This window comes from Peromyscus californicus, unplaced genomic scaffold (genome assembly GCF_007827085.1).
Source record: "Peromyscus californicus insignis strain IS unplaced genomic scaffold, ASM782708v3 Scaffold_18__1_contigs__length_77618521, whole genome shotgun sequence".
NCBI classification, from domain to species: Eukaryota; Metazoa; Chordata; class Mammalia; order Rodentia; family Cricetidae; genus Peromyscus; species Peromyscus californicus.
Window position 1 is genome coordinate 48,781,777 of NW_026294480.1, and position 12,122 is coordinate 48,793,898.

Below are 12,122 nucleotides of genomic sequence, written 5' to 3' on the forward strand. Positions count from 1 at the left end.
TAAAGACACCACTTAAAAAAATAGAGTATAGAGCTGGGCGGTGGTGGCGCACGCTCTGTGAATTCGAGGCCAGCCTGGTCTACAAAGCGAGATCCAGGAAAGGTGCAAAGCTACACAGAGAAACCCTGTCTCAAAAAAAAAAAAAGAGTATAAAAAATAGAAAATAACCTATGATATAAACACAGTTACATGAAAATATACTGAAAGAAATCATGTGATGTTATTAATGACTTCTGTGCCTAGGGGCTACAGTGATTTTTTTGTCCTGTGTTTTTTCATTTTTCTAGTACTTTTATTACACACACACACACACACACACACACACACACACACACACACGACCTTCACTTAAAGAAATTCGAACACATGCAACTGTGTGTGACCTGAAATCACTGTGAAGAGTGAAATCGAGCTTTTTAACCCTGAGTCACAGCTTCTGTGACTGCTTTTTTGTGACTGCAGCAGCCCAAGCACTCAGGCAGAGTGGCTGTGTGTTCCAGAGGCCAATACAGTCCCCACCTTGGTGGAGAACAAGAAGGCTCAGCTGGTGGCGAATGCCTACAACATAGACCCCGTTGAGCTGGTGGTCTTCCTGCTTGTCCTGTGCGGCAAGTTGGTCCCCTACTGCATCATCAAAGGAAAGGCCAGGCTGGGGCGGCTGGTCCGCAAGAAGACACGGACATGCACCACTGTAACCTTCACACAGGTTAACTCAGAAGACAAGGGTGCTCTGGCTAAGCTGGGGGAAGCTATTAGGACCAATTACAACGCCAGATATGATGAGATCCTCTGCCATTGGGGAGGCAGCGTCCTGGGTCCTTGTTGTGGGATAATGTTTTTGTACACTGTGAAGATGTGTCTTTATGATTGGTTTAATAAAAAGCTGAATGGCCAATAGCTAGGCAGGAGAGAATAGGCGGGACTTCTGGGCAGAAAGAACTCTGGGAAGAAGAAAGGGGAGATGCTAGTGAGACTCTGACAGACGGGACAGAGCAGAGGTGACTGAGACACATGGCAGATGGTAGATTAATAGAGACAGATTAAGTTATAAGAGCTAGTTGGGGAAAAGCCTAAGCTAAGGCCCAAGCTTTCATAATTAATATGAAGTCTCTGTGTCGTTATTTGCAGGCTGGCGGTCCCTATGAGAAAGTACTACTACAGGTACTAAATCTGTGACTCGAATTGCCAAGCTGGAAAAGGCAAAGGCCAAAGAACTTGTCCCTAAACTGGGCTTAATGTCCACTGTATGTTTTCAGTACATGAATATAATTACAAAATTATCTTCCATCTAAAAAAATTTTTAAAAAAAGAAAAGAAAAAAGAAATCCAAACACTAAACATTTATTCATCCTTGAGCTGGTTGGTTTTGTTTGTGTGCATGTGTGGGTGGGTGTGGTGTGTTTTATCAACTTGATACAGGTTAGAGTTATCCGAGAAGAGGGAACCACAACTGAGAAAATGCCTCCATAAGTATGTGCTGTAGCTGGGCGGTGGTGGCACACGCCTTTAATCCCAGCACTCAGGAGGCAGAGGCAGGTGGATCTCTATCAGTTTGAGGCCAGCCTGGTCTACAGAGTGAGTTCCAGGCCAGCCAGGGCTACACAGAGAAACCCCATCTCAAAAAATAATAATAATAATTAAAATAAAAAAGATTGTGCTGTAGGCAAGACTGGAGAACTTTCTTAATTAGTGATTGGTGTGGGAGGGCCCAGCTGATTGTGGGTGGTACCACCCCTGGGAAGGTGGTCCTGGGTTTCATACAAAAGCAGACTGAGAAATCTTGAGGAACAAGCCAATAAGAAGAACCCCTCAGTGGCCTCTGCTTCAGTTCCTGCCTCTGGGTTCCTGCTGTGACTTCAGTCAGCAAGTGTCACCTCAGAGCTGTAAGCTGAAATAAACCCTTTCCTCCCCAAGTTGCTTTTGGTAGTGGTACTTTATTACAGCAATAGAAACCCTAACAATCTTCATTTTAAATTTCAAAAGATCGTTTGTGAAAGTACCTTAAAGCTAACCATTTCCCCAGTAGCGTACCTGGAATGAGCGCTGTACTGATAAGGATGTCCACTTCCTTGCATTGCTGAGCAAAGAGCTTCATTTCTGCTTCAATGAACTCTTTGGACATCTCTTTTGCATAGCCTCCTTGGCCCTCACCAGATTCCTTCAAGTCCACCTCCAAGGGTTCAGCACCAAGAGACTTGAACTGTTCCAAAGCTGCAGCTCTGGAGTGTGGAAGGGGAAACAGTAATTAATTAGACCCGTTATATACATCAAATCCTCTTTACACATACACTTTAAGTCAGCGGTTCTCAACCTTCCTAATGCTGCAACCCTCTACTACAGCTCCTCATGTGGTGACCTACAACCATAAAATTATTTCGTTGCTACTTCATAACTTTAATTTTTTTCTATTGTTATGAATTGTAATATAAATATTTTTGGAAATAGAGGTTTGCCAAAGGGGCCATGACCCACAGGTTGAAAACCACTGCCTTAAGTAAACCCTACATAGTGAAAGTCAAAAGTTTATTTTGCTATCTCTGACTTGACTGTTTCAGTGACTTTTTAGACATAGGCAGTTCTCACATACTTTTTCTTAGGAGAAAAAAGAAGAATCCCAATTCCTATTTAAACTAAAAGAAGAATGTCACTATGGCCAATATCAGTTATAGTCCTTTTGGTCCCAATATTGATAATGATATGACATTTGATATACATTGGGATTTGATATCACGCATATCACACAAGTTGAGGTTTTTCATTTACAAATGTCCTGAGTTTGTTCTCATTGTGAGATTTTCCCACATAAATGGCTTTTATTAGAAATACTTTATAATTTAAACAAAGTGATTTGTGGGCCTCAGTTCTCATAAATTCATAAACTGATTTTAAAAAGCAAACAGATGTGGTGGTGCATGCCTGTAATCCCAGAATTGGAAGAAGAAAGTCTAAACCATATGAGATGGTGTCTCAAAAGAAAACTGTAAATGAATAAATAATAAAATGTGAAGGGCCAACATATTTAAATTATGTGAAATATATTCAATTTAAAATAAATAAATGCCACACAATTAGCATATTCTGGTTGAAAAGATTTCAGTGGAGGAAATCACTAATATCTCTGCCACTACAATAAATCTCACACTTCCTTAATAACAGCAATCACTAGAGGTGCTTACAACAATTACAAATATAGTCATTGAAATACTGTATATAAAGAAAGATATTAACTAGGTGTGGTGGTTTGAAGGAGAATGTCCCCCACAATGCTCAGCTTCCTGCTCCAGCCACCACGCTACCACTCTGTCTTAAAGGACTCTTCTCCCTATGGAACCATCAGCCCAAATAAACACTTGCTTTTATAAGTCGCTTTGGTCATGGTGTCTTATCACAGCAACAGAAAAATACCTATTACATTAGAACTAGCGGTACACACATGTAACAGGGCTGATGCACAATCAACTCACAGAGACTGTGGCAGCATGCCCAGGGCCTGCAGCAGTTCCAAACCAGACAGCGTCCCAGCACTGAGATGGAGAAGTAGACAAGAGCTCCCATCCCCAACCAAGAAGCTATCTCTAATTATCAAACTCTCGGCCGGGCGGTGGTGGCACACACCTTTAAAAGAGAAACCCTAAAACTCTCACAGTGAAGCCTCAGTGGTTATACAAACTTAAGGGCAGGCCCCATGCTCAGCAGCAGATGCCAAAACAAAATGAACTCAAAGGTATTTTTGAGATGTTCTGGCTCATATTGTTTTGTTTGGGCATGTTCTACCTTACTAGTCTTTTGCTTGTGTATTATGGTTTCTGATTTCGTGTTTTTATGGCGTGTGTGTATGTGTATGTATTTCTCATATTCTTTGTTTCCTTTTTTATTATTTTCCTTTGTGCGGGGGGGGTTGTTCATTTTGTTTTATTCTTGTTGGTTTGTCATTTTGATTTGCCTATTTGTTTTCTTGAGAGAGAGAGAGAGAGAGAGAGAGAGCATGAAGTTGGAAGGATGGGGAGGTGGGAAGGATCTGAAAAGAGATGGAAGATGGAAGCCACAATCTGAATATATTGTATGAAAAAAATCATTCTCAATTAAAAAAATGAAGTCATAAAATCTGCAGGAAAATGGGATGGACTAGGGATATTAAGGAAGGACACCCAATCTCAGAAAGAAATAATAATAATAATAACCTTGTGTTCTCCTTCACATTCAGACCCTAGCCTATAAGGCGTACATGAATATTAATATATGCAGACAAATGTACATGTGTATATAGAATAACATTTAGAAAGGACAACAAGCCAGCCTGGGCTACCAAGTGAGTCCCAGGAAAGGCGCAAAGCTACACAGAGAAACCCTGTCTCGAAAAACCAAAAAAAAAAAAAAAAAAAAGAAAGGACAACAAGAATGGACAATGTTAGTGATGAGGAAAGATGGGATATAGGCAAAGGGCACATGAGTCATGAAAAAGGATCTGAAGCGAATTGTTTTTTCTAGGATTAACTCAGTCATGTTTTTTTTTTAATGATGCACAAAAAAATGTAATTGATAATAAAACTGTAAATGAGAATGGCCATTCTAATTCTACAGAAATTCAATGAGATGGATGGAGTTTGGGACTATCGAGTGTTTGCTTGGATACCTACATTAATCTAGCTGCATGATGCTTTTATTACATTACAATGTGATTCGTTACATTGTATGGTGATTTTTATATTAAGTAAATACATGACAAATAAAAGTAGAATCTTAGTTACTTTTCCACTGCTGTGGTAAGACACTATGACCAAGGCAACTTATAAAAGAAAGCATTTAATCTGGAGCTCACAGTTGCAGCGGGTTAGAGTCCATGACCACCATGGTGGGGAGCATGGCAGCAGGCAGGCATGATGCTGGAGCAGTAGCTGAGAGCTCACATCTCAATCCACAAGCATGGGGCAGAGAGAACGCTAATTGGGAACAGTGTGGGCTTTAAAAACCTCAAAACATGCCTGAAGAACACACCTCCTCCAACAAGGCCACACCTCCTGACCCTTCCCAAACATTTCCACCAACTGGGGACCAAGCATTTAAACGTACGGGCCCGGGGGCGTCATTTTCATTCAAACCACCACAAATAAACTTAAACAACAGCAGTACTCTAGCTGCCTATTCAGTTCGCAATTTGAACATTGACATCAGTATATTAAATGCTCAGTAGCTAACTCAGCAAGCTTCAAATCACTTCTACCTCCAAATATACCTTTCGCTACTTGAACATCATTATCCATTATATCAAAAACATGAACAATCCACTTTCCAAAGACTTTGAAGTCTTTGGGGAAATCTGCTCATCAGCAAACCTTAAAAATGAAAGGATAAAAGCAATGTCACTTTTGGCCCCGACTCTCCTTAGCTGATGTCATGGCTACTCTGGAAATGCCTTATTTTCTCATTGAGATGAACTGGATTGTATAAGCATCTCATTTCTCTAAGTTCAGGAAAGGGCTGCTGCTCATATTCTATGAACGTTTAAAAATTATAGTCTTTCCAACTTTGATTTTTGTTTTCTATATTCGTGATTGGCAGTGGAAGGACATTGTTCAGTGAGCAGAGCATGTGCTGGGCACATACGAGGCTCTAGAATGGATCTCAGGCACTGAAAAGTAAATAAGATTGGCAGTAGTGTTACTACTCCAGTACCCTCGTAGATGATAAATACATATGTATTTTGAAATGTTCCCCCCAAGAAATGGAACGACAAAGTGATCATTAGACTTAGTAAGCATTTAATAAATGCTGGTATCTGGCATCTTCAGCAATGAAGAATTTTAATGAAACTTCTCTTTGCAAACAACCTAGGAAAATGTTTTATGACTGTCTTAGAAAAATACATTGTACATAGAAAAGTAGAGAAAAATACTACATCCAAAGCAGATGCCTTGGCATAAACACTACAATCACAGTTCATGTGTTGTCTATATTCTAGGCAAAAAGTGATTTGAAGGCCCAGTCTATGGCTCAGTGATAGAGCACTTACCCAGCATGTACGAGGACTGGGGACACTAATACCCAGTCTCACCAAATAAAAAAGTATTTGGAGATTGTCACCAGTCAGTTCTCCTTCCACCCAGTCAATGCTAGGCATAGTCCCCTCCCAGTGAGCCCACTGGCTGTGTTCAGGCCCTGCCTAGGACCCAAAAGCATTCTAAAGATAAAAAGGACACAGGAAAGCAACATGCTACAAGCTCACGAGAGACAACGCTGGCCCCATGGCCAATGTACACAAAGAACTGTGGCCTATTAACTTCCCATTACTTTCGTATTTCTGCTACACTGAAGCTAAGCACGTCCAATTTTTTCCAGTAAATAATTTTTCATTGACTCAACTCTTAAAAAGCAAAAAGACAAAAAGGAAACAAAAATTGTAATTGGAAAGACCGAACAGAAAAGCTTCCGTGAGCTATTATTATCTCTAAGGTAAGGGGCCCCGTTTGAAACAGGTGTTTTCAGTTAAACATTAATTACTAGGTAAGTGTTCACCTTGTATCAAATCCGCGGACGACTGCGCCCATGGACTTGGCTGCACCTGCAGAAGCCAGTCCAGCAACGCCACCACCAACTATCAGGATCTGAGGAAAAGAACAAGGAAAGTTTTTCGGTTTGGTTTGGGTTTTTTGTCATTGTTTGTTTGTTTTGTCTTGTTTTGTTTCAAGACCGGGTTTCTCTGTGTAGTCCTAGCTGTCCTGGAACTTGCTTTGTAGACCAGACTGGCCTCGAACTCCCAGAGATCCACCTGCCTCTGCCTCCTCGGTGCTGGGACTAAAGGCGTGCATCACCAATGCCTGGCATGGAATGTTTTAAAGCTTGTTACCAGACAATGGCAAAAGATCACCAGCTGGCAACTCCTGGCGCCTGGTACATAGTTAGCACTCAATCAATGGTGTGACTGGTGCGGATCGCCACGTGGATGGAGCAAAGGGTCCAGCCTTCAGCTGAATCACCAGTCTTTTTAAAATTGATCAAAGAAACAGCCTCTGCCAGCGGCCAACAACTTTCCCTGGCAGTCAACATCCCAGAGCAGAGGCCATGCAGGCACAATTGATGCCACACATGTTAAAGACTAATGAGTCATTCTCACTGGACAGAAACGACCACCAAAATGCCAGGATGGTACTCCAACCGCCTCTCCCTCTCCAAAGCCAAGGCTTTCCTGGGTTCATAAAACACTGAAAAAAATGTGTCAGAGATGGGTACAACTTTGACAAAACATCTGTGCCAACTGCTATTTTGAGCTCAAATGCTGCTGAAGAGCTGGTAACCAAATAGAACTGGGGGCCATCTTGAATGATCCATATCTGAAATCTGATGCAGTACAAGTGACTCTCCCTAACCACAGAAGGATCAGAGCTGAGAGAACCCAAGTATCCCACAGGAACTGCAGCCCCCCACTCCTCAGAAACACAACGAAAGCAGTGTTGCTTCTAGCCTTGAATGGGCTTTCCTGAGAAAACAAGCCTTGTTCTGCATCCCATAAATGGCTACACGCAGGCAACTCCTTGTTCCTGTAGGAACAAACAAATGTCACCCACAGAAACAGGGAAGTGTATAAATTCTCACCCACCCATCAGGCCATGGCTCCTTCTGCTTTTGTAAGAAGTCTACACTGTCAAAACGGTGTGCTCCAGCGACCGCCTAGGCAGTACCTCAGAAACCATGCCAACGGATGTTGATGACGGTGGTTTGTTCAGAAGAGGAGAAAGTCCACAGAAATTGGGTCAGAAAGGGACCTCGGCAAACAAACATCAGAGTCTAAACTCCAAAGCACCAACCCTGTTCTACATGAAAGTTCCAATAACGCTAAAAAGAAAATAATAGTAACAAGCAAGGCTAAAAAGCATACAGGACTAGGCCAATTCTCCTGTCGGGAAATAGCACCAATGCATGAAATCGCTCTAATCATATTCTAAAGCAAGGAGGATAGGGAGTTGAAGGCCAACCTGAACTACCGAGCAAGACAGTCTCTCAAAAACAAAAAGAAAAGAGTGAAAACAAGACACATGATTACAGTTAGGAGAAAAAAAAGAGATTGTACAGCAAGATAACTAATAGGCTAGGAAGACCACTCAGCGCATAAAGTGCTTACTTTACAAACACAAGGACGTGAGTTCAAATCCCCAGCTCCCACGTAAAAAGCCAGGCAGAGCGAGGCACGTCTGTCTGACTTGTAATAACATAACCTGTAGGGGTGGCCCTGCATCACTCAGAGACCTTTGTTTTCCACATCATTTTGAATCGCCCTCCATCTTGTTCACCATTCGCTCTCCAAGGCCAACAGCCTTCTTTTCCTAGAGCACACAAAACTCTCTTCCTTTTCAGTGTCCGATATACCATGTTCCCTTGGGCCAGCATCTTAAATCCCTAGTTTCAGGTGGCAGGAGAGGCCTTCCTATCCCCTAGCTTAGGGAGTTAGCACGTTCTCATTACACATCATCCTGTCATCTGGTTCTCATTTTTTATAACTACATTTATATCGTATATTTATCTGGGTTTTCCCATCCTCTTCGCGATCCACACTGGAATGTAATTTTTGTGCAGAAGGGTTGGTATTTATCTTGTCCAGGTTTGTCCCTCGTGCCTAAACTGAGTACTCAACACATCATATATATTAAAGTGATGTTAGTTCATTCTAGACAAGTTAAAACAACTCTATGTTTAAAAATAACTTAAAAATAATCTACATGATAAGCCTCACATGATCTAATTCTCCAATTTTAGAAAATCAAAAAGTTACTTAAGCTGAATTTATTTCTTAATGACATTTTATTTATTTGTGTGCAAGGGGTAGGGGAGGAGAAAACATGCCACAGTACACATGTGGAGGTCAGAGAATAATTCATTGTTGGTTTTTTTCCTTCTACCAGTGGGTCCCAGGAATTGAACTCAGTTTATCAGGCTTGCAGGCAGAAGCCTTTACCCCTAGGCCACTGAATTTAAAAACTAGTAGACATAGTCACCCTTTGAGCTTTTAACAACTCACTGAGTATCCCGTTAAGCCTCTTGGTTTTTGTTTCACTTTTTAATCCCATGTTACAAGTTTCCTCTAAATTTCCACACTTTTCTACAAAGATCCTAACCAGAACTAAGGTGTTGGCTTACACATCAATGCATTCAGCCAGCTTAAGAACAGCATTGAGTTTCCAGTCAGTTTGAATGCCAGACATTTCCCCATGATCTTATGCAATAAGATGAAGTTTCATATTTCAGATATAGGAAGTTTAGTGTCTCGTGTACCATACATCTATGGCATTCACGTACGCATTCTTGCTTTCTTTAAAGGACTTGCTTTTCTTTCCATGGTCTGTTTTCTCAAGGCTACTTGTTTTTGTTTTTCCTTCATAAAGCTATTGGTAAAACAATTCTGAGTTTGTAAAACAAGTTTGAAGGACAGAAAGCAGCCAGATGGATGACAGCATTTCTAAGTCCTCTTTCTTATGCCTCAACTCAGGGTTTATATTTAGAGGACTCTACTAAAGTGTCACAATGTAATCTCCTGGGCTTGTGCCCTTCCATCCTCACTGCTTGCCATTAACCACTCTCTTTCTCTCTGTCTTTCTCTCTCTGTTCTCAATCTGGATTCAGGAAGCAGCACACTTCCGCTGTGCTCTGATTATACCACCTCCCATTATGTCCTGTCCTCTTGACACCCTCCCCGCAAACTGACAAGTGTGAAGAAACCAAAGTGTTTTCTACAAACTATGATGCTGCAGTAACCAAGAATCACAGATTCACCGAATAATATCCTGAAGCTTTTTAAAAAGCAATAGTAAATTGGCCCACAGATCAACCTAGCCAAAATCCATTTAAGAATTGAAACAAGTCAAAAACTGAAAAAGAAAAAAAACTAGACCTTCTAAACAAACAAACAAACATTAAAGCCAAAAGTTCCTTTTTCAAACACTAAGGCTTTACTTTAGATTTAGATTTCTAAGTACTACAAGAGTATCAGCGACACATTTAGAAACAGCTGTATTTTAGGGCGCCTTCAATTGGTCTCGTGAAGAAACACCGGAAGTTGTACGTACCTTAGCTGGGGGAACTTTTCCAGCAGCTGTGATCTGACCCGTAAAAAACCTTCCAAAATGATTCGCTGCTAAAACTACAGCCTTGTAACTGAAAAAATAAACAGAGAGCTCCATAAAATAAAAGGCAAAGGGCCCGTACATGATTATAACCTGCCAGCTACATGGCTGCAGAAATGACGTCTGTGTGATGCTCTACGGCAAAATTATTTCTAAGGCTTGTTTATAGTCTTACCCCTCCAACCCGTTGTGGAATATTAGTTTAAGATGTGTTCCATGTGTTTATGCTATGGAATATATGTTTAATGATGCAAAGATGTGTTGAATTCTGTTATGTTGCATTTGTTTAACTCTGTAAAAAGCTGTGCTACTTTGCCTGTTTAAAACATCTGATTGAGCCCGGGCGGTGGTGGGGCACGCCTTTAATCCCAGCACTCGGGAGGCAGAGCCAGGTGGATCTCTGTGAGTTTGAGACCAGCCTGGTCTACAGCGCGAGATCCAGGACAGGCACCAAAGCTACACAGAAACCCTGTCTCAAAATAAATAGATAAATAAATACAAAACACCTGATTGGTCTAATGAGAGGATAGGCGAGGCTGGCAGGCAGAGAGGGTAACTAGAAGGGTGAAGAAGGGAGCAAGAAAAGGAGAAGGAGGGTTGGATGCTAGGGGCCAGCCACTCAGCTACACAACCAGCCACGGAGTAAGAAGGAAACAAGGGAATAGAGAATAGAGAAAGGTAAAAGCCCAGAGGCAAAAGGTAGACAGGATAATTTTTTTAAGACGCCAAGCTAAGGCCAGGCATTTAAGAATGAGTCTCCGTGTATCTATTTGAGAGCTGGGTGGCAGGTCTCCAAGAGAACAAAGAGTGAAAAACCAAAAAACCAGCTACACCTCCAACCTTCACAATCAGCCTCTGAAACGTTCAGTTACTACATTTACTTCATAAACATGGACACAAAGGTGAAAACACCTGCCCGTGGGTACCCAGCCAGTCAGGAGTAGGACGAGATAAGTCTGAACTGAACACACCTGTGGAGGCAGACTCTCATCCAAGGACCTGCCCGGCCCCTTCTTAACAAATACACAGACTCGCCAAGATAGAAACAAGCAAAGACACAAAACGTGCCAAGAGCACTTTTCTTCGGGCGTAGAGGCTCCATGTGTTCAAACCCCCCTTTTTACTTCACTATGTCATTCAAATTTTCTTTAATGACTATGTAGTACCTACATGACACTAAGGACAGGTTTAGATTAGCTGTGACATGTGTGTACAATAAGATTTCTATCTCAGAGGGGAAAAAGCACTACCCTTGCTCTCTGGTGGGTGAAAGCTTGGACTCCTGAGACAGACCAATTGATCAGACTTGAGACCTTGCACAAAGTCAATCCTTACTTTCCTATATCTACAATAACACTGCATATATAGGAAATATATACAATATATATGTTGTGTATATAATATAAATATATGATATAAATATTTATATTATAAATATAGACCGTATAATATGCTTTGTTATAAATATATGTTTATACAATATACATACAATATATTTCCTATATATACAATACATCTATACAATAGAGTCAAGAAGGGCATCAATCTCTTGAGAGTCGTTGTGAGGACTAAATACATTAATGCAGGTGAAATACTCAGTGTGACAATGCTCAGTAAATATGATTTAGCTACAGAAACAAATTATCCAATAAAAACTAACAATGAGCCCCACCTTTTCTTAATAGGCTGTTTGGAGCACAGTACACTCATCTCATTTCCATGTTATCTTTACTTAATTAAACACAACTATTTAATACTAAGACTCGCCTGTTGACGTGCAGCAAAACCTCTCCCTCATGGTTTACTGTTACTTAATAAAACCACATGCCGGGCGGTGGTGGCGCACGCCTTTAATCCCAGCACTCGGGAGGCAGAGCCAGGAGGATCTCTGTGAGTTCGAGGCCAGCCTGGGCTACCAAGTGAGTTCCAGGAAAAGACGCAAAGCTACACAGAGAAACCCTGTCTCGAAAAAACCAAAAAATAAATAAATAAATAAATAAAACCACATGT

At 41.2% G+C, this 12,122-nt stretch overlaps 1 protein-coding gene and 1 non-coding gene across 6 annotated transcripts in view; one reads left to right on the forward strand and one right to left on the reverse strand.

Moving 5' to 3' along the window:
• Nnt (nicotinamide nucleotide transhydrogenase) overlaps nt 1-12,122 on the reverse strand; it is a 110,204-nt gene that overhangs the window by 62,484 nt on the left and 35,598 nt on the right. For all 5 annotated transcript variants that reach the window (XM_052743326.1, XM_052743325.1, XM_052743328.1 and 2 more), the window contains exons 5-7: nt 10,056-10,143; nt 6,514-6,602; nt 2,032-2,219 (exon numbers count right to left, since the gene is read on the reverse strand). In XM_052743326.1, coding sequence (XP_052599286.1) covers nt 2,032-2,219; nt 6,514-6,602; nt 10,056-10,143 — 365 coding nt within the window. The remainder of the gene's footprint in view (nt 1-2,031; nt 2,220-6,513; nt 6,603-10,055; nt 10,144-12,122) is intronic.
• On the forward strand, nt 380-426 carry LOC128113886 (small nucleolar RNA SNORD36). Its single transcript, XR_008219693.1, has one exon. It is a non-coding gene; the product is annotated as a small nucleolar RNA SNORD36 (small nucleolar RNA).